Source organism: Gracilinanus agilis, chromosome 1 (genome assembly GCF_016433145.1).
Source record: "Gracilinanus agilis isolate LMUSP501 chromosome 1, AgileGrace, whole genome shotgun sequence".
In the NCBI taxonomy this organism is placed as follows: Eukaryota; Metazoa; Chordata; class Mammalia; order Didelphimorphia; family Didelphidae; genus Gracilinanus; species Gracilinanus agilis.
Window position 1 is genome coordinate 720017197 of NC_058130.1, and position 22110 is coordinate 720039306.

General features: G+C 37.0%; 1 protein-coding gene across 1 annotated transcript in view; it reads left to right on the top strand.

Annotated features, from left to right (window-relative positions):
• MAU2 (MAU2 sister chromatid cohesion factor) overlaps positions 1–22110 on the top strand; it is a 77724-nt gene that overhangs the window by 40545 nt on the left and 15069 nt on the right. Inside the window, exons 9-16 of the mRNA XM_044671473.1 lie at positions 828–918; positions 1246–1349; positions 2611–2688; positions 4762–4827; positions 6892–6975; positions 13524–13573; positions 14448–14525; positions 19893–20004. Coding sequence (XP_044527408.1) covers positions 828–918; positions 1246–1349; positions 2611–2688; positions 4762–4827; positions 6892–6975; positions 13524–13573; positions 14448–14525; positions 19893–20004 — 663 coding nt within the window. The remainder of the gene's footprint in view (positions 1–827; positions 919–1245; positions 1350–2610; positions 2689–4761; positions 4828–6891; positions 6976–13523; positions 13574–14447; positions 14526–19892; positions 20005–22110) is intronic.

Sequence of the window (22110 nt, forward strand, 5' to 3'; positions counted from 1 at the left end):
CTTCTGTACTAGCAGCAATGCAATGACCCAGGACAGTTCTGAGGAACTTATGGTAAAGAACGCTACCCACATTCAGAGGAAGAACTGCAGGAGTGGAAACACAGAAGAAAAGCAATTGCTTAAACACATGGGTTGAGGCAGACATGATTGGGGAGGTAGACTCGAAACTAACACTCCAATGCAACTATCAATAATTTGGAAATAGGTCTTGATCAATCACACAAGTTAAAACCAGTGGAAATGCACATCAGCTATGGGGGGAGGGAGTTAGGGGGTGAAGGGGAAAGTAAGAGCATGAATCATGTAACTATGTTAACTTTTCTAAAAAATAAAAATTATTAAATAAAATAAATAAATAAATAAAATTATTAAAAAAATAAAATTACTGGATTATAAACTCATAAAAAAAAGAATTACTTTTTAGAACTAGGGGAAAAAATAATAAACTTCATCAGGAGGAATACAAGATCTAGAATTTCAAGGGAATTAATGAAATATGATGGGAAGGAAGGGGACATAGCAAACCATATCTCCAACTATACTACTAGGCAGTGATCATCAAAACAACCTAAGGGGTGGGGGGTATTTTATTGGTAATCAGGAGGCTACTTTGTGTTCTGCCACTAACTTCCTATGGTCTTGGTCAAGTCAGTTAATTTACCTGAGCCTGAATTTCATGAACAAAATAGGATTATTTCCAGTGAACTTGAAATCTCTAAATTTATTCATTTCTAATATAACTTTTATCAGAGTATTCTAAATGCTTTCTGTTCAAATTGTTGGAATATAAAATCTTTTAAAGTTGTTTTTTATCTCTTTTATGCCAGGTGACTGTAATGCATTCTATGCAAGCTGGCTACTTGGAGAAAGCACAGAAATACACAGACAAAGCACTCATGCAGCTAGAAAAGTTAAAAAGTAAGTAAGGTAAAAGGCAATGTGATCAAACAGAATGCTAGCCTTTCAGTGTGGGAGCAATTAGGTCATCTCCCCTCTTTAGGCTTAAATGTTCTCATCTATAAAGTGAGAGGTTTGATCTTTCTGGTTCTCTTGTTTTATATGTCTCTGGAGAATATTTTGGGTCAGGTGCAGAGCCATCTGAGTGAAAATCTTTGTTGCAGCAGTTCCCTCTAGTGGTACTATGTCAGCACTTTGGCTTCTGGCACATTTTCCATGGATTTGCATCTTTTCTTTTCATGCTTCTTATATATTTCTTGTCTAAATTTTCTCAATTCTTTCTTTTAGTGTTAGACTGCAGTCCTATCTTGTCATCTTTCCAAGTGATATTGCTTGAACATATAATCATGTGCCGGCTTGTCACAGGACACAAGGCTACTGCTCTACAGGAGGTGAGTTTGACAAATCTAATTTCATCATTTGCCTACAGATTTAATCTGTTAAGTATTTATGAATCCTTGGAAAAAAGCAAACTTCCATTTTGAGTCATAGTCTATATTTATATCCCACTGGAAAGAGCACAGAAGACTAGGGTTTAAATCCTTACTGCCATTTATTAGATATGTAACCTCAGAGAAGTCACATACCTTCTTTGATGATAATACTTGCACCATCATTTCAGAATTGTGGAGGAACAAAGGATTTTATAGGTAAAAATCTTTGTAAACTATTAATACTAATTAGTAGTTAATAGGAATATATAAAAATGTTAAATGATTAGCATGTACATTTTTTAATGGCATTGTGGTCTTAAATTATTTATAAATCATAATTGTGTATTTTCATTTGAGCAGAAAGTTAATTTGGAGTTAGAAAATTGCGTATACAAGTATATGGTACAACATGTCATTTAGTTTTAAATCTAACACTAGGGAAAACTACAGGTAAAATTTTTAGGATCTAGCAAGAATTCAGAAATTGTTTCTTCAACTACTAATGCTAGGTTCAGAGTCTGAACTTTGACTTTTACTATTCATTGTGTCTTTCTCTTCTTTATGTTTTTATGAGTAGGAAAGGACAGAGGTCTTAAACTTTAATCTCCTTACCCTCTGGTCTTTTCATAGAAGCCAAATAGAAAAGTTGAGAGTGGACTGGTCCTAAAGACAATGCCTAGGTTTGAGTTCTGATGCTTTCTGAATATCAGTTTCATTATGTAACATGAGGGTGGTACTCATACTAGCTACCTTTTAGGGTTAATGTGAGGGAGATATTTTGTGAACCATAAAATGTTGTGTAAATGGGATTTATTTTTTCTTCACCCCTGATATCCTATTGTAATGCCTTCCCATAGTAACCCTGGACTCTCATAGGGCATACTCACTAAACTAGGTACTTAGTTGTTGCTTAATGCTCAGCTTAACCAAGTTTAGAGAAGCTCATCACCAGAAAAGTGGCTGGTAGATGATGAATTTCTTTAGCCACAATAGCTCATTAAGCCATCTAATAAGGGATTACAATCCTATGTTTCAAGGGAAAGAACATCCCCAAGAATAAAATCTCAGATCTTTTGAAGGATTGAGGTAAATAGTACCATTGTTATTCCTGATGATGATATTACCAATAAAAACTACCTTCTGTTGAGCTTATCTCTGGTTTAGCCTTTTAAGAAGTTTAGAATATTATAATAAAGATGGTTTTCTCCCTGCCCAACAGATCTCACAAGTCTGTCAGCTGTGCCAGCAATCTCCAAGGCTGTTTTCTAATCATGCTGCCCAGTTACATACTTTATTAGTGAGTATGAAGTTTAAAGTATATGTTAAAATGTCTTTTAAGCTCTTATGGGTTTCTAAAGGAATCCCAATTCTGCATGAAAATTTAGCTTGCTTTGATTATAGACGACTGATAGTAAAAAGAGCTAAATATGATATTTAGATTCTAGAGGTAGCTCTGACCCCATGTGTGACCTTGGGCAAGTCCCTTCCCCACTCTGAACCTTAGTGCCCTGTTTGAAAGATAAGTGGATTTGACTAGCTCATATCTGAAGTTCCTTCCAACTCTTATGTTCTATTGTCCTTTGCTAAGGACCCTTCCAGCTCTAACAGTCTATGCTTCTAAATCTCTTGATATTGAATATTTTTGAGATATTCTCAGGAGTCTCTGAGATAAAGGAACAAAAGTTACTTTTTAAGATTTTGAAAGTTCATTTTATTCTATTCAGAGAAAGTTAAAATGTACTATAATTTACTAAGATCACTCTAACTTGTTACTTTAGTCAAGATGCAAGTGTGTAGTTGAGAGAGTATGGGAGTAAATTGAATGCTCTTTCAATGGCACAGTATGTTTATAGATCAGAGGCTTCAGAACTGGTGATTTATCATAGAATGAATGTTATATGAAATGGTTGCTTTACAGAGGATAGAATAGTTACAACAGAGAATTGTGTTTAGGAAATCTAAAGCAATTTGTCAACCCAAGGAATGTTTTAGGTATCTGTCTTAGGACTCTGTCTTAGAACTCTAAGAGGGGAAAAGGGGTTTTTTTGGTTGGATATTAATATTTAAAGGTGTGGTTGCCAAGGAACTGAATAAATACCAATTCCTAAAATGATTTTAGTAATTTATTTACAAAATATAGGAGAGAGTAGAAGTAGAGAGATGAGAAGAGGATAAAGTAAGAGATCTAACTTAATGAACTAGATTTGTATTCAAGTCTGGGCTTTACTCCAGGCAGGACTTTAGAGGCCCAGCTGGAGAGCCTAAAAATCAATTAACAAGGGGTTTAACCACTAGGCTTCTCCCAATCAAGGGACCCTTCGGAGTCTAGTGCCTCCAGGGAAGTTAAGGTAGTCAGTCAGCCTTTTTCACTCACCAAGGTCTCAGGGTCCCAGCCAGAACTCCTTCAAGTCCAAGCCATGAACAAGAAGCAAGCTGAACTCTTTGAACTCTCTTTTAAAAGGGCTTCTTTTGCATCACTTCCTGTGCCTTCCTCTTAGTTTATGTGTCCAATCACAACAGATGCTTTGCTTAAGACTGCCCAAGAGGCAGTCAGTAAATTTTGATTGTCACTCACTCTAGCACACATGGGTCACAAACCTCCCAACTTGTGAATTAAGTGGGGATGTTCTCACCTTTGGTGATTAGATTAAGGATGGGCAGGGCATATTTAATTTCATTATCACAGAACCTTCTAGGTTGGAAGCAATCTCATTGCATTTAGGCGAATTCTCACCTAAAACATGTATTTCATAAATCACCTACAGCATTTTTCATAGCTGGTCATCCCAATTCAACTTTAAAGCCCTACAGTGACAGGGAACTCACTTCCTCGAAGCAGCCCATTCTACTTCTATCCAGCTTTCATCATTATTATAATAATTTTTTTGAAATATTCAAACAAAATTTGTTTCCATATAACATCTCTTTATTGATCCTAGTTCTGGTCCTCTCCAATCCACAATACATAGCATAGTGCCTGGGACATAGGTGACACTTAAAATAAATTCTTGTTGCTTTCCTGCTCAGGGTCCAAGCAGAACAAGTTTAATTCTTCTGTATGATAGCCCTTGTATATTTAAAGATTCATCTGGCCAATTCATATTGAGGATGTTTTTGAGACTCTTTTATCAATCTGGTCCTTTGGGAGCATTCCAGTTTAATAATGACCCTCCTAAAATGTGGCTTCCTGAGCTTTGTCTTGTGATACCTGGTGTGTTGGACCAGAGCAGAGGCCACCTCCCTCCCTTTGCCCTATTAGGTTATGTTCTTTCCAAATTTCATGCAATGAGTCAGGCTAATGAAGCTCCATAGATACAATGACACTTAAATATTCTCTCTTTTTCCCACCCCCACCCTCCCTTCTTTTCAGGGTCTGTACTGTATTTCTGTTAACTGCATGGATAATGCAGAAGCTCAATTCACTACTGCATTACGGGTAAGGTTTTAACTTTACTATTACATTCAGTTTGAAAAAGATGTTTTTCAAAAGAATTCATGTCCCTATTTAAACTCTATAAAATAGTATCTCTACCCCAACCCTATTAACACACCACTTTAATAGTGAGCTTATAAGCCCTCAGTAGATCTAGCCTGTAAGACAATACTAAAGGGTTAAATGCCAGAACTCATTCAAAGGCAACAAGTTGTAATGGATGGCAGCCTGACTTGGAATCTAAAGATCCAGGTTGAAGTCTCAGCTCTGATATTCATTAGATTTTTTTTTAATATATTAAAACATGTCATAACAGCCCTGGACCCCAATTTATTAATATTTAAAATGAGGCTAGGGGGCAGCTGGGTGGCTCAGTGGATTGAGAGCCAGGCCCAGAGACAGAGGGTCCTGGGTTCAAATGTGGCCTCAGACACTTCCCAGCTGTGTGACCCTGGGCAAGTCACTTGACCCCCATTGTCTAGCCCTTACCACTCTTCTGCCTTAGAACCAATATATAGTATTCGTTCTAAGACAGAAGGCAAGGGTTTAAAAAAAAATGAGGCCAATAATATTTGCATTGCCTACCTCATAGTAATGTTAAAAAGTTAGTGTTTTATAAAGCTTTAAAGAGTACTATGTGAGTATTAGCCACGGTTGTTAATATTCAGAGAAAAGTGGCTGATTTTGATTGTCAAGAGATGAGCAAACCTCTCCCTGCCCCCCAGTCTGGTCATTACAAGCATATATAGTCCTTTTACTTTCAAATTGCTGCTCCGTTCCCAGGGTTAAACAGCTTTTGTATATCTCTTATACAAGTTGAGGTAGAAGTCAGGGCATTAAGATTACAGTTCAGATTTGCATTTTAGGTAGCATGATATAGTGGAAAAGCATGCAAGACTTTAGATCAGAAGACCTAGATTCAGTCCTGTCTCTTATTAAATATGTAATCTTGAGGTCAATGAAATTCTGAAATTCTGGGCTCGCTCTTGTAGGGTATACAACAAAGCTGGATACTTAATTGTTGTTTAAGGTCCAGCTTAGCCCAATTTAGAGAGGCTCATCACCAGAAAAGTGACTGGTATCTGATGAGTTTCTTGGACACAATAGCAAATAATACTTGCATTATCTACCTTACAAGGTGGTTTTGAGGTTTGCATGAAATAATGTAAAAGTCATATGGTAATGAGGAGCTAGAAAGAGGGAAAGGGTGATATACTTGAGCTGGAGTGGTTTGAAGACAATCAGAAAGTAATATGGAGGCCTTGTTTGGGTTAGATAAGGTGAGATCTCGCCTATCAGAACCCAGTCTCCCTAAATTCCAGTGGGAGAAGGATGAGGTCAATGGCCATAGTATGTCTAAGCATCATGATTTTGACCCAATAATGGAAGTTCCAAGTGGAGATATCCTATTGACATTTTAAATCATGAGATTAGATTGTGGTTGTTGGTTTAGTATTACAAGTAGATAGATTTGCTTCTCTTCCTTGTGGCTCCGTTCTTTGTTGGCTCCTGCTTAGTTCTGAAATTCCTCTGCTTGGTCCAGGACTGAGAGACTTATCCAAGAATTATCCTTTTCCCTTCAGTAGACTTTGTCCAAAAATTCCTCAATTTTCAGGAACTTGTCCATTGTTCCAGTCACTGTGACCATGCTTTTCCCTGGGGGACCCCACAGATGTATAGATTTCCCCTCCATGGAACCTGGTATGAGTCCCTTTATAAATATAATCTATTATTATTTTATTTCTAAGATAGAGGAGCCTCCACTCTGGTTGTATGATGATTTAGCGTTATCATTAGGAATCATAGATTTCTTCAGTGATCAAAGTAAAATTACTTCAAATTAATGTTAATATCTAGGTTTTTGTCTTTCTATTTAAAAATTAGATCAGTATTAAAGCTTAAGGGAAATTGGGAGAGATATGGAGTTACCCATAAAAGTCATCTAGAATGGTATCATAAATTATTGGTTCAGAAAGCTGTGAATGTATATCTTAAAAAATGGGAATGCATATTCCTGTGGGGTTACATCTGTTTTTACCTTTGTTCATTTATCATTTCCTGCTATAGCTTACCACTCATCAGGAGTTATGGGCTTTTATTGTGACAAACCTAGCCAGTGTGTATATCCGAGAAGGCAACAGACACCAAGAGGTAGGTGGCATACCTTTTCCAAAGCTTTCTCTTCATTTATCTTTTTTTTTTTTTTAACCCTTACCTTCTATGTTAGTATCAATTCTAAGATAAGAGAGCAGAAAGAGTTAGGCAATCTAGGTTAAGGGATATGCCCAGTGTTTCACAGTTAGGAGATGTCTGGGTCTTCTAGACTCTAGGCCTGGCTCTGTATCCACTGTACTACCTAACTTGCCCCTTTAATTATCTTTCTATAACTTGATAATGTCATAATTGACTAGTGTTCTGATAAAGTAGTAACAGTAGAGGCTCATATATTTAGAGCTGGAGAGAATTTTAGAGGTCATCTAGATCAGGTGTTCCCAAGCCGGGGTTCATTAACTTGGTTTTTGTTTTATTTTCTCATAACTATTTCAATATAATTGATTTTTCTTTGTAATCTTAATTTTTGAATTTTATGCATTTAAAAATGTTCTTAAAAGGGGTCCATAGGATTCACCAGTGACTGCCAAAGGAATCCAAAAAAGGTTAAGAACTCCTGAATCAACCTTCTCATTTTATTGATGAGGAAATTGAAATACATAGAGGTTATAACTAACCCAAGATCACATATTGCATAAGGCTAATAGTCAGAAGACCTGAGTTGGAGACCTACCACCATTTTTTACTATTTATGGAATCTTGGACAAGTGTCAGAATCTTAAGTTACCATTGAACTATTAATGATTTCTCTATTGGTCAATCAATAAACATTCATTCAGCCCTGTAAAGGTGAAAATTAATGGTTGGCTGATAATTTTATGACATTATCTGGTTGCCAATATTTATTATTCTCGAGTCAGAAATTTAATTACATATATTTACAAAATGGAGAGGAAACAATAAAGTAGAGAAATGTGAAGAGGTTAGAGAGGTCGTCTATCCTATCAACCCAAATGTTTACTCCATGTCTGCTTAATCCAGGAAGAGATTAATTAGTTCTCAACCAGGAAGGCTGATAGTAAGTAACCACACAGCCTCCTCCAAGATGGAAGCTAGTCTCTTAGGAAACTAGGAAAGGAGTCAGCCTTTCACTCACCCAATGAAGTAGTCTAGAAGTCAGAGTTTAAGTTGAAGCCAAGCTCCAAGCCCAAGATCCAAGCCGAAGTCTCCAGTGAAGTTCTTTTGAAGACTCCCCAGTCAGAAGACTATCTCCAGAAGACAATCTCTTCAGACTATCTTCTCAAAGACCATCTCCTCTGAAGCAGTTTGGTGCTTGCTTTTATGGTGACTTCTTGTCCCTGCCCCTCTTCACAGGGGTGAATCAGTTTCCAAGTTGTCTAGCACTGCCCAGGCAGGGCAGTGTCTGTGGGATTGACTTCTCACCTTCTGAAGGTTAAGTTTCTCATCTAAAGGTGTGGATTTCTGGAGACATGAATACTCATCCTGGCTTATTGAGTTTCTGACGGTGTGAACTCACTAAATGGTTTTTGAGATCCTCCACTAGTTCAAGCTTGTGTTGATTCAATCAAAAGATAGACAAAGGAGAGTTAATCCTGTCTTCACAATCTAGCGAGGTACTTAAGTTAGTGTTAACTCTGGATAGACAATAAAGAATTCTCTCTCACAGCCCAAGTCTGTGCCACGTATGTGCCAAGAATGTGCCAGGTACCCTAAGCATTAAGGGTACAAAGAAAGGCAAAACTCAGTTCCTGGGAGAGACAAGTTAGCAAACATGTAAACAAGATGTGTACAGGATAAATAGGAAAATAAAGGGAAGGTACTAGAATTAAGAGAATTTGGGAAAGGCTTCTTTTTGAAGGCAGGATTTTAATTGGAACTTCAAGGAAGACAGGAAGCAGAAATGAAGAGAGAGCATTCCAGGGATAGAAGTGAGCAAAGAAAATGTCTTGAGCCAAGAGATGGAGTGTCTTGTTTGTGAAATTCTTGAAACAAACCAGACTCTTCATCTCTAGGCTCCAGGCATTTCTTCCTCTGGCTGTTCCTCGTGGTTGGAATGTTCTTCCTCCTTTAGGTCAGAATCCACCTAACTGTACTATTGACTTACATCCATCTAGTATGTTCACAGGAGTAGCTTGAGAAATTTTTGTCAAATGTCTTTAAAATCTGTCCTAAAAAGCTAATAAAGCTCGATTCTGGAGACATAGCTAACACTCTAAATGACTGTTATTTAACAATGTTAACAATAAAATTTAGTGTGGATAACTGGAAATACAGTCTCAAAATTTGAGTTGGAAGAAACCATAGAGGCCATATAATTTAAGCTATGCCTAAATAAAGATTCCCTTTACAACAATGCTGTTAATTTAGAATAGAAATGGATCGATCCCTCCTGGCAACATATTTGACTTAGAAAGCCACAAATGAGCATTATCTGTGTTGTGCTATATTTTTATTTATTTTTGTTAAACATTTCTCGTTTACATTTTAATATGATTCTTGGTTTGGAGGTATTTGCCATGCACTCAACATATTCACCTAACCTTTGCTGGAAGACATCAAAGCAATTCATTCCAATTTGGGATAGCACTAATTTTGTGGAAGTTTTACCTTACCTTGTGTAATTCTATTTTCAAGTATTTGAAGTTAAAGCAATCATATTTTTTTCTTTTCCTCAGGTTAAACACTTATAGTTCATTCAACTAGTCTTTTTAATAATATAACATGTTTTCATATGATATATAACACTTTATCTCCTCTTGTCATTTCCTTTATGTGTCTTTTTTTTTTAAATCTTTACCTTCCATCTTAGATTTAATACTGTGTATTGGTTCCAGGATGGAAAAGCATAAGGGCTAGGCAATAGAAGATTTAAGTGACTTGTTCAGTCACACAGCTGGGAAGCGTCTGAGGTCAGATTTAAACCCAGGACCTTCTATCAACAGGCTTGGCTTAAGCTACCCCCACTGCCCCACTTTAAATGTCTTTTTAAAATTTAAATTGGTCGGTGAAGTTCCCCTGACAATTTATCCTCTTCCTCTCATTGCAATTCTTTTTCTTTGTGTCTATCTATACCTCCTTGATTGACTTTTCCCTAGAAAACTTTAGATCAGTGGTTCCCAAACTTTTTTGGCCTACCACCCCCTTTCCAGAAAAAATATTACTTAGCCCCCTGGAAATTAATTTTTTTTTAAAATTTTAATAGCAATTAATAGGAAACATAAATGTGCCTGTGGCCAACACCACCACTCTGGATCGCTCCAGCACCCACCAGGGGGCGGTAGCACCCACTTTGGGAATCACTGCTTTAGATCATGAAGTCTACCGATTTTTTTTTCTGCTCCCCTTAAACCTAGACTCTATATCAGACTCTGCTCAGCTGTTCTCTCTCATACATCCTAGGAAAAGAGAAGTCATTTCCTTGCAGGGTCCCCATCATTTCTACCCAGCAAACAGGTTCTTATTTTTGGTGAGAATCATTTCCAAAATAACAATTTGCCTTGCTAATTCTTTTGCCTTTTAGGAATCAGTCATCATTAAGCAAGGTCAAGGAATTGATACATGTGAGACTTGCAACCCATCTAAAGATCAAGTGCATGAAATGCCCCATAACAGCTATATTATGTCACCATACCAGGCTGGTTACCTATTTCCTAAATTTTTCATTTATTTCCTCTTTCTGTAACACACTGTAATGTCAATACTGCTTCTGTTTATGTGCCTTTAAACTTTTCAACCAGGTGCTCTCTTAATCCTTTTCTTTCATTTTCCTTATATGTCTTCTTAATGTACAAAGATATTCCCCTCCACCCCTTCTTTTACTTATTCTGTTCTTTTTGGAAATGGTCAAAGTAATTTTATTTCTCTGAGACTCAGATCTCTCATGTCTGAAAAAGGAATAATACTCTCTGCCTTAACTATCTTGTGATAGTGACTGGGAAAGTACTCTCAGTAAAGCATTATACTCAAGAAAGTTGATTGATTGTTGTTTTATATTGCAAAAATATCACTTCATGAAATAAGTGTATTTCCTTAATTATATTTAAATTGAATATAAAAATCAAAATCGATTTTAGTCAATGACTTATGTGATTTGTTATTTTTGAGGGTCTTTTGTATAATAATATTGTACTGTGTGATTTAGGAGTTCAGAGATGTATTTGTCACAGTCCTTTTCCTAAAGAGTTTTAAAAGCTACTTTACCTAAAAGTAAAGCCCTATATACATATTAGATGAGGTCTATAGACCATTAATGGGGAAAGATCACAATGGTTTCGAGTAATCAGACAAAGCTACATGGAAGAGATCCTTGGAGGGAAAGAATATTCCAGTTATGGACTTTTAATAAGAAGACCAAAGTTTCCATGATCATGGACAAATTACTTCTCTAAGCCTTCACTTCCTCACCTTTAAAAATTAGATTATCTCAACTGTGATAGACTTAGCTATTATCAGCAATAATCCAGGAACATTTTGAGGGACTTATAACAAAGAATTATATCTACTTCCACAGAAAAAGCTGTTGGAGTCAAAAAGCAGATAAAAGCAAACCATTTTTCACTTGTTTATTTGGGTTTATGTTTAGGGGTTTGGTTTTTACAAAAATGAACAATATGGAAATATATTTTGTGTGATAATACATGTATAACCCAGATCAAATTGCCTGCCAGCACTGGGAGGGGGAAGGGAAGGGAGGGTGGGAGACAAGTTTGATTGTATAACTTAGGAAAACTTGTATGGAAATTTGTTATTACCTGTAATTGGTAAAAAAAAGAAATTAAAATAGGTGATCTTCTCTGTCATGCCAATTCTCAGCATTGTGAGGAAAGCACCTTAAATTCTAAAGCACTCCAGAAGTAGACACTGCTATTATTGCTGGAGGAGTAGAATGAATCAAAGTCTAGAGGGCAGAATATTCCTCAAGTGAACAATGATTAGCTACCCCAAGTTAACCCAAGGAAAGAGGAACAGGTTGTTTAGGACCCAGTAATAATACCAAGAGTTTGAGCTTTATTCCATAGATAGTAGGGAACCATTGAACTAATTTCTGCCTAGGAGTAACATGACATTTTTAAGACAAAGACAGACTAATGTAATGGGGGAGGGGTGAGTGGCATTAGAGTTAGGAATACCTAGGTTAAAGTCTTTCCCCCAACATATACTAGCTCTGTGACCTGGACAAGTCACTTAACTTCTCAGTGCTCAAACATCTTTCTAAAATGATAAACTATGAAGCAAATCCCCAACTGCATTTGTAGAAGGAATTCCTCACTAAGAGATCTCTCTCTACTAATGAAATCCTGGGTCTAGTAAAAAATAAAAATCTTTCTTATAATGACAACAATAAGCTTTTCTTTCTGATTGTTCATCACTTTGCCAGCTCCTCATATTTGAACTTTATTTCATAGCCCTTATCTCCTAACTTCTACTTCCTCTTTATCAGAAATGGTAGTAAGATATCTACAGACAGATAATTCTTTGAAAGAAAGAATTAGTTGTTTAATAAAAGTTTTATTAATAATATCATATAAAACAGTTTCCACTTTGGATTTTTGTTTTTAAAGTAGTGTACATTTATATGATCAAAATACATTATCTGCTATAAAAATAACTTTTAAATTAATAGTACTGTAGAGCAACACAGTTGTAAATACTTTCATTTACTAAACCAATATTTAATTAAAGGCCTACTCTGTTGCGATATCCCAGACAATACCATTTGGGAAATACAAAGATAAAAAAAAGCATAGTGTGTGCGTTCCAGAAGTTTATAATTTATGGGGAAATAAAACACACATAATGGGGGGGGGGTATATGAAAATTCAAAAAGAGACAAAGTTGTTTAGAGATTGAGAGGTAATATTTCTGTCAAGGTCAAAGGAACTGTTGTCAGGGAAAGATTTCTAAAGGAGGTAGACTTTAAACTGGGCCTTCAAGAATAAGCAGGAATTAGGAGCAGCTAGGTAGCATAGTGGATTTAGCACCAGGCCTGGAGTTGGGACACCTGTGTTCAAATGTGACCTGAAACTCTTCTTAAATATGTAACCCTAGACAAGTCACTTAACCCCATTTGCCTAGCCTTGCCCTTCTGTCTTAGAATTATTACTAAGACAGAAATAAAGGTTTAAAAAAAAAGTAGGCAGGAATTGTTAGGAAGACATTTCATAGCAAGGATGTAATATAAGCAAAGAATTTATATCCATTATTAAATTAATATAGAGGATCAATTAAATAGGAAATGCAATAGGAAGTTCATGCTGTTGCTCTAGACTCAAAGGTATGATATTCACAGACTAAGCTGTCCCTTACATCTAATGAATTCTAATCATTACTTAACTGAAATTGTATCCTGTAAATGTGATTGCCAGGACATGATATCATAAATAATTACTTATCCTGTGGTCCACTGTGACCACACACCTTGCTATTTGGCAAAATCCTACTTGCATTCCACATCTTCCATTAGATTATTTGGTTATATAGAGTCTTAAGTAGCCTTGGACTTCTGCCATGATGGCACCACAGTGTCAGACTCAGAAAATCCAGGCATCCCTGGAGAGAGTGAAGTACATGTAAGACCACAATGGAAACTATATAGCTAATGATCTGTTTCTGATTTTTATTTCTAGCTGTACAATTTATTGGAAAGAATAAATCCAGACCACAACTTTCCTGTAAGGTAATAATTCTAGATACAAATTGAATGACCCAAGGGCTTTTTTATAACATGCTTAATGAAGTAAGCAATTGAACACATAAATGACGCCAGACATTTTTACTTTTTTCAAAGTAGTTTAGCAGAGTGAAATGTCACATTTTCTTCTGAATGCAACTATAATTTTTTCCTACTTGCTAACATACAAAGTTATTGTTGCTAACGTAGGGGAAGGCGGCATTCCTCCTCTGATGAGTTTTATAATACACTACTTTGCTATAGAAGCTTGAGAGGGCCTTGTCATTTACTTTCAAATTTGCTTTGCATAACAAAATTCAATTCATCAGATATTTACTAAGCACCTTCTTTGTATTCGTTCATACTGAGGGAAATTGAAAGTTCCCCATACTAATGGAACTAATAGGGGATATAACTCAATTTGATCCAGGTTTTATAATACCTGATAAACACATGAGAAGTGCAAAATTGTTTGTGAAGGTACAGGAGGAAAGCTGATTTCTAAATGGAGGGGGGATCAAGGATGGCTTGATGATAGAGGCGTAAATTGAGCTGGGCCTTGGAATATCAGTGGGAATACAGTTGGAGAAGCAGAAAATATTGCATTTCCTGGGAACAACTTGAAAACAATACAATGATAAGACAGAAGGGGACACAAATAGAAGGTGGTCAATTAGTTCAGCCTGGTTGAAAATTATGTATAAGGAAGAGAGAGCTGGGAAATGGAAATGTGAGATTGTAGAGGGCCTTGAATGCCAAAATATGAAATTTGTATTTTAAGCACTATATCAAGAAAAAGAAACATAGTCATTCACTGTCCCCTTTTTATTTTAATTTATTCTGCTTTAAAAATGTGTTTAATCTTTTGCCTTCCCTACAGTTCTCACTGCCTCAGAGCTGCTGCCTTCTACATCCGAGGACTCTTCTCTTTCTTTCAGGGAAGATACAATGAAGCAAAGTGAGTATGAGATTATTTCTGTTTCCAAATGGCACTTTGAAGATATTATGGAGTAGAAATGCGGAATCCCAGAAATCTGAATCTCTATAGCATAGAACCAAGTAATTGTTTTCCCTCAAGAGTACCACTTTGACTAAAATAAAAGGAAAAAAATAAATTTCCCATTTTCCTCCCACATCCAGCTTTTCCCTAGTAGTTGTTGTTTACAATGTCTTCCAGATGGTGTGCTTCAAAAAAGGAATTTGGCAGTTGCTGAAAAATAATAAAATCTTAGAACTAGAAGGACCGTCCCTTAGACATAATCTAATAAAACCTCCACACCTGAAGCATGAATACCCAATAAGTTGTCTTCCACCCTTTGCTTGAACACATCTAGTGCCAGGAAACTCATCTTCCATGTCATTCAACAAACCTTTATTTTAAGTATCAGGTGCCTGGTGCCATGCTAGGCAATCAGGCTACAAAGACCAAAGTGAAATAGTCTTTGCCATCTTGGAGCTTAAATTATAGCTAGGGAAGTGACATGTACACATATAGATGTATGCAAGGCTCAGTTACAGGCCACCCTCTTCCCCCCCCCAAAAAAACAAAACAAAACAAAAACAAACTTTGGATGGGAATGTACTAGCAACTAAAAAGACTAGGACAGACCTCTAGCAGAGTGACACTGGAGCTGAATCTTGAAGGCATCCAGAGATTCCAGGAAATAGAATTGAAGAAAGAGAGCATTTCAGAGAATATTCCATTAATAGGAGATATCAAATGGAAAGACATCGAGAAAGGAGATGGAGATCATGTGTGAGGAGCGTCAGGTAGGCCAGTATGAGTAGACCATACAGTGCAAAAAGTGTAGCTGATATGTAAAAATGAGGTACTTAGATTTCATCATTCGACTGAAATTGTTCACTCCAAAGTGACAAGGTTTCTGAATTTTTAGACATTTCTCTGAATTTTTAGACATTTCTCAAGCCTTTCTCAATCTTCATTTTAACTTTTCTGCTTTGCTTGACACTGTCGGCTACATTCTTCTCATTGGGTTTCTCCTGCTTTCTGTCTGACTTGTTCCTTCTTAATCCTTTTTGGCAGTTTATTGTCCATATTACACACTATCTCCATATGGCTGTGCCTCAAAGCACAGAGGTCCTAGGTCCTTTTTGTTTATATTCTCTCTTGGTGAACTCATCTCCCCTGGATTTAATTATCATCTCTATTTAGATGAATCCCAAATCTGTATGTTCAGTCCTAGTCTCTCCCCTGAGTAAATATTCAGTTCTACATCTCCTGCTGCCTTTTGGACATTTCAAAGTAAATATTCCATAAGCATTTCAAACTCATCATGTTCAAAGCAGAAATCATTACCATTCCCCCAAAGTCCACACTATTTTGTTGAAAGCACCAGTTTTCAGTCTCCTGTGTTTATCACCTTAACAGTGTGATTCCTTACTCTCTCTCACCCCATGAATCTTGCCAAATTCTAATATTTCTAAATGTAATATTTTTCACATGTGATCTATTCTCTGTACTCACATAACCACCACTGTAGTTCAGGCCTGCATCCCCTTTTATCTGAACTATTACAGTAGTCTCTTTAAGTGGTCTTCTTCCCTACAGCCTCTCCATACTACAGTTCAGCCTTCATGCACAATTGCCCAAGTGACTTTCTGCACTGAAGAACTGACTGTGTCACTCCTCTTCTCACACACTGCATTGGTTTCCTGTTGTCTCAGATCAAATACAAACTCTACTCTTTAGCTCTAAAAACCCTTCATAACTTAGCCTCAACCCATATTTTAGCTTTATGCACAATTCCTCTTGATGTACTCTAAAATCCAACCAACCCTGATCATTTTTCTCTTCCTCACACATACACATTTCCCATGTCTGCTTTTGTGCTTACTTGCTATCTTCCTCATTCTTAAAATGTACTTCTTCCTTACCTCCACCTCACAGAATTATTCTCTTCCTTCAAGAAGTAGTTCAAGGACCACCTCCTACATGAGACCTTTCCAGATTCTTTTCCCCATTCCCTCTAAACTACTCTATTTATTCTCTTTACATTTACTCTGGGTACACTTGTAATGTTCTCCTCTGATAGTCTATGTGCTCCTTGAGAAAAGTGATTGTTTCAGTCTTTATGTACCCATGGTCAGGTATAGGTCCTGAAATATAGACACTTAAAAACACTAGTTGATTAATTCATTGAAAAAGACTGGTGAAATTGAAAGAGGCTAAGTTGTGAAGAACTTTAAATGCCAAAAGGGAATTTATAAGTGATCCTAGAGATAATGGGGAACTACTAGAATTTATTTAGTAGAGGTATAAAATGAACAAACCAACACTTTAGGAAAATCACTTTGTTAACTGTGAGGAGAATGGATTGACATGGAGAGAGATTTAAGGCAAAAGGAGATTAAATTCAGAGGCTATCAAGTTTTGGCTATATGAGACATATTAAGAGATATGTAGGCAGGGGGGCAGCTGGGTAGCTCAGTGGATTGAGAGTCAGGCCTAGAGACGGGAGGTCCTAGGTTCAAATCTGGCCTCAGACACTTCCCAGCTGTGTGACCCTATTGCCCACCCTTACCTTACCTCTTCCATCTAGGAGTCAATACACAGAAGTTAAGGGTTAAGTAAATAAACAAATAAACAAAACAAAAAAAAGAGATATGTAGGTAGAAATAAGGCTTGAGGAAGGCAGCTCTGTGGCTCAGTATGGATTGAGAGCCAGCCTCAAAGACAGAAATTCCTGGGTTCAAATTTAGCCTCAGAGACTTCCTAGTTGTGTGACTCTGGGCATATCTGTCAAGCTCTAAGGAACCAATACACAGTATTGATTCTAATATGTAAGGGTTGAAAGAAACAAAGAAAGGAAAAAAGAAAAGAAATAAGGCTTGGTAGCTGATTAGAAATATGGAATGAGTGAATGCAGAGGAAAGGATAACAGCAAGGTTTCAAAGCTAAGTGACTGGAAAGGTCACATGCCTTCAGTAGTAATAGGGAAGTTGGGAGGAGAGGTGGGTTTAGAACTAGTTTTAGGGGAATTATGCTTTAAACATGTTGAATTTGAAGTGCCTACAGAACATCCAGTTCTAAATATCTATTGGGCAGTTAGCTTCTTCCATTGCCAGACAACTGCTTATTAAGAGGTTCTTCTTTAGTTTGGGCCTAATCTTCCAAAATATAATCCTTCAGGGGCAGCTGGGTAGCTCAGTGGAGTGAGTGTCAGGCCTAGAGACAGGAGGGTCCTGGGTTCAAACCCGGCCTCAGCCACTTCCCAGCTGTGTGACCCTGGGCAAGTCACTTGACCCCCATTGCCCACCCTTACCAATCTTCCACCTATGAGGCAATACACCGAAGTACAAGGGTTTAAAAAAAGAAAAAAAAATTAAAAAAAATATATATAATCCTTCAGATATTCAGAGACAGAGATCTTCCCCTCCCCCTTCCAAGAACATCCCAGGGTATTTATAAAGTTAATAAAAGTTGATTATCTCTTTTGAGGGCTTAGCAGTGTAATAGATATAGATGTTATGGGGGAGATAGAAGTGAAATAGTCATCATAATATTAATTTGCATAGCATATTTCAGGGCCCAGAGAGGTTAAGAGTTTGAGTTGCTACTTTGCCCCAAACTCACCCTTTTTTTTTTGTTTGTTTAAGTTTTTTTTTTTTTTTTATTTTAAACCCTTAACTTCTGTGTACTGACTTATAGGTGAAAGAGTGGTAAGGGTAGGCAATGGGGGTCAAGTGACCTGCCCAGGGTCACACAGCTGGGAAGTGTCTGAGGCCAGATCCGAACCCAGGACCTCCCATCTCTAGGTCTGGCTCTCAGTCCACTGAGCTACCCAGCTGCCCCCCAAACTCACCTTTTAACCTTAACCAAGGCACTTGGTCTCTAATCTTCAATTTTCTGCTTTGTGAACTGAGGATGATAATTTCTGTTCCACCTACCTGAAAATGCTGTGAGGATGTTAGCTAATGAATGGCCTATTACAGTTTTTACTATCTGGAACTAGAGACCTGGTCTCTCTATTTCCATATCACAGATCATTCTTTTCTTTGCAGAAACAAGCAGTCTGTTGGAGAAGTTGGGGATGTGAGGAGATAGATCAGCAAGAGCATAGAACAAAGGAAAAGAAATAGATCCCCTACATATATAACCCCTACATATATAAATGTAATGTAATTACATTTCCTCCAGGCTGCTTGTATAGCAAGAGTAACCAGAGGACCCTTAAGAAAATCTTCATAGAGGCACCTAGGTAGCTCAGTGGATAGAGAGCCAAGCAAGAAAATCTTCATAAAAGTCTTTGACAGTGGTTTTTTTGTTTTAGTTAGGGGAAAAAGGAAGATTGTGTCAGGGCAATAATATGTGAAAAGACAAGAATTAGAAAGCAGACAAAAGCACATTTGTCACTTGTAATAGATAGTAAGTTATTTAACTGGCCCAGAGTATGATCTAGATTACTAGGGTAAGTCTACGACAATATGAGGGAGGGGAGGAGTTTATTGGAAGTATTTTTGAGAGGGCTATTCTGAAGACAGGTATATAGTGTAATGTAGAGAGCCCTGGAGTTAGTCCCCAAAGCCCTGCTCTTATTAGTTGTGTGATACTGAGGAAGCTGTTTAAATCTCTGAGCTTCAGCTTCCTCACCCATCAAAGTGGAATAATAACAATATTTTACTCACATTAAATAGATTTTGCTCTATTAAGTGGTTTTAAAACTAGAGTGATTTAACTAAAGAAAGGAACAGTTTGTGATGTTGGTAACTCACTAGAGCTTGAGGTGGTCAGGTAGAAGTTGAGTCAGATCATTGGATCATATGCTGGGGACATGGCAGCAAGAATTGTTGCATTTAGTGAGAAATCAGACTAGATGATAGAGTACCTCATAGAGTACCTTGCCTCAAGAAGTCCAGAGTTGAAACTGGGCCTTAGATACTTACTTTGTCAACTTAGGCAAGAATCAGAGTAGTAACTGCCTCAGTTTCCTCTTCTCTAAAATGGAGATAGTAATAGCACCTGCCTTATAGGGTTATTGTGAGTATCAAAAGAGGTCATAATTATAAAGCACTTAACATAGTTCTTAGCACATACTGTTACATAAATGTTAGCTACTACTATTTCCTCCTGTTCTTAGCAAAAAGAAAACTAATTTTCTGATTCTGTATGTCAAGACTGGGCAAGTGGCAATTATGTATACTTTAACTCACTTAATTTGTTGATGTTAATTTAGTTATAGATCAAAGTTAATCTTGCTTGTGGTTTCAATTCACAATAATTGTAGGCCCATTTTTCCATTTTCTCCATAAAGTGTTATATTTTAAGATGGTTTTATCTTTTCTCCTCTTGTTTTTACTTTTGTAGGCGATTTTTACGAGAAACCCTGAAAATGTCAAATGCAGAAGACTTGAACCGGTTAACAGCCTGTTCCCTTGTCCTCCTGGGTCATATATTCTATGTATTAGGGAATCATAGGGTGAGTGCCAGTCATTGTACTGTAATTTTTACATGGAAGTTTCTGAATATTAAAATTTGGAAGGGACTTCAGAGATTAGTTATTCTAATCTCTGCTTTAAGCATGAATCAGTTATATAATATTTTCAGTAAGTGGTTATCCAATCTCTTCTTCTTGACTGTTAATGACAGGAAATTCATTGTCTCACAGTACATCTCACTACAATATTGTATAGATCTCATTGTTGGGAATGTTTTGCTTATATTGAGCTAAAACCTGTTTCACCATGACTTCTACTTTCTGGTCATAGTTCTCTCCTATAGGCTAATCCCTTTTCTACAGGACAGCCCTTCTGCCATGACATTAAAACAGTGATCATGTTAAATTTATAGTTCTTTAATTTCTTATATGACATAGCTTCAAGTCTCCCCTCACTATCATTTTACTCTAGATTACAGCAATTGTTTTAGTGTCAATAATCCTCTGGAGATGCTACATATTTGTGAATCACACAGAATATCACTTGCTTCTGAAGATACAAAATTTCAGTCCCAAAAAGCATTAGAAAGACGTGTGGGGGGCCATAAATAAGCTGGAGCATGCTACCGAAGTGGAACTGACTTGCAAAAGATGACATAAAAGATCTCTTTCAGAAAGTATATTATTGGAAAAACAGGTGGGGCAATCATAAATATAGCAAGAGAGAGCCTGAGTACTGCATTGGTTTCCATGTAACAGAAGACTTTCAGTATATTTAGCAGTCCCCCTGAGTAGAATTTATGGGAAGGGCATAGAAAAGCGTTAATCAGGATGAGAAGGATGAGAGGTTGCTATCACTAGAGGGCATACTCACTTCCTTTTACAACATTAATCCATTGATGTATAAGTACAACTAGATCCTTGGGTGGTTGTTAGCTTTTTAAGCATTTGGTTCATTTTGCTTTTACAGAGGATAAATTGACAAATTCCTGAAAACTTTGTTTTGCTTATAAAGTTTACTTGCTTGTCTTATTCTAGAACCTCTACTGTAAAGAAGAAATAATTTCCTTGTAGGCTAGAGTACTTCCTCTTGGTATTTTGCCAAGCTAAAACTGGAGCCAGGGAAAGGAGAATTCATGTATTTAGGGTTATATTTATAAGACCATTAGACAAAAAGCTATAGGAAGGAGAGAAGGGAGGGAGGGAGGGCAGACAAGCATCAAATGGAAGATTTTTTTAAGTACCTACTGTGTGCTAGGAACCATGCCAAGAGCTTTGCAAGTATTACCTTTTCATCTTGTTAACATTATCTATTAATATCTTCATATTATGTATTAATCTATTACTAATTAATCTTCTCTAATAATTTATAACAATTAGTGTATGGCCTATGAGCTGATTTTATTGGCACCTGATCAAGCCACCATTACCACCTCAGCCCACACTTTTTGTAAGAGTTGCTGGCCATTGTTATCCTAGCACTTTCAAGAGTTGATGTATAATAGCCTACCAGGTCACACCTCCATATTCACCCTCACCCTGCTCCAAAGAACCAATTCAGCCTCCCCCTGAATATATCAGAAGAATCAGGATTGCTGTCTTGGATTCTTCCTTCTGAAAGTATGAGTTACACAAGGATCTGTGATTTATTCAGTACAGTACCATTTACACTCTAGGAGATGGCCATCGTAAATTAGTTAGAATAAAAAATTTAAGTCACCAGGTGGTCAACTTTTTGGTAATAAATCTTCTGATATTTAGCCTTATCTTTGGGTGATAGCCACATAGTCTTACCATCACGTCTGTACTCAAAGCCTTTTCCATTTGGGTAGGATCTGTCAGAGCCTCACTCCACTGACACAGCCTTTAAGAATCCTGGACCACCTACACATCATGGTAAGATACTGGAGTAGAATTTTAGTGGAGGGACCTCTGCTCTAGTCCTATAAAAGCCACCTGATACTATACTAAGGAGGATAATACAGTTGAATTGTGGCAAGAGGCCCAGAGGACTGTGTCAGCCTCTCCTACACACTAGGACTACCAACAGTTAGAAGCAAGACTGCTAAGCTCATGTTAGGTGAGCCCATTATCAAATAATCAAATTAGATTCCTTTCATAAAATGCTAAGCTTAATGCTTGGCATAC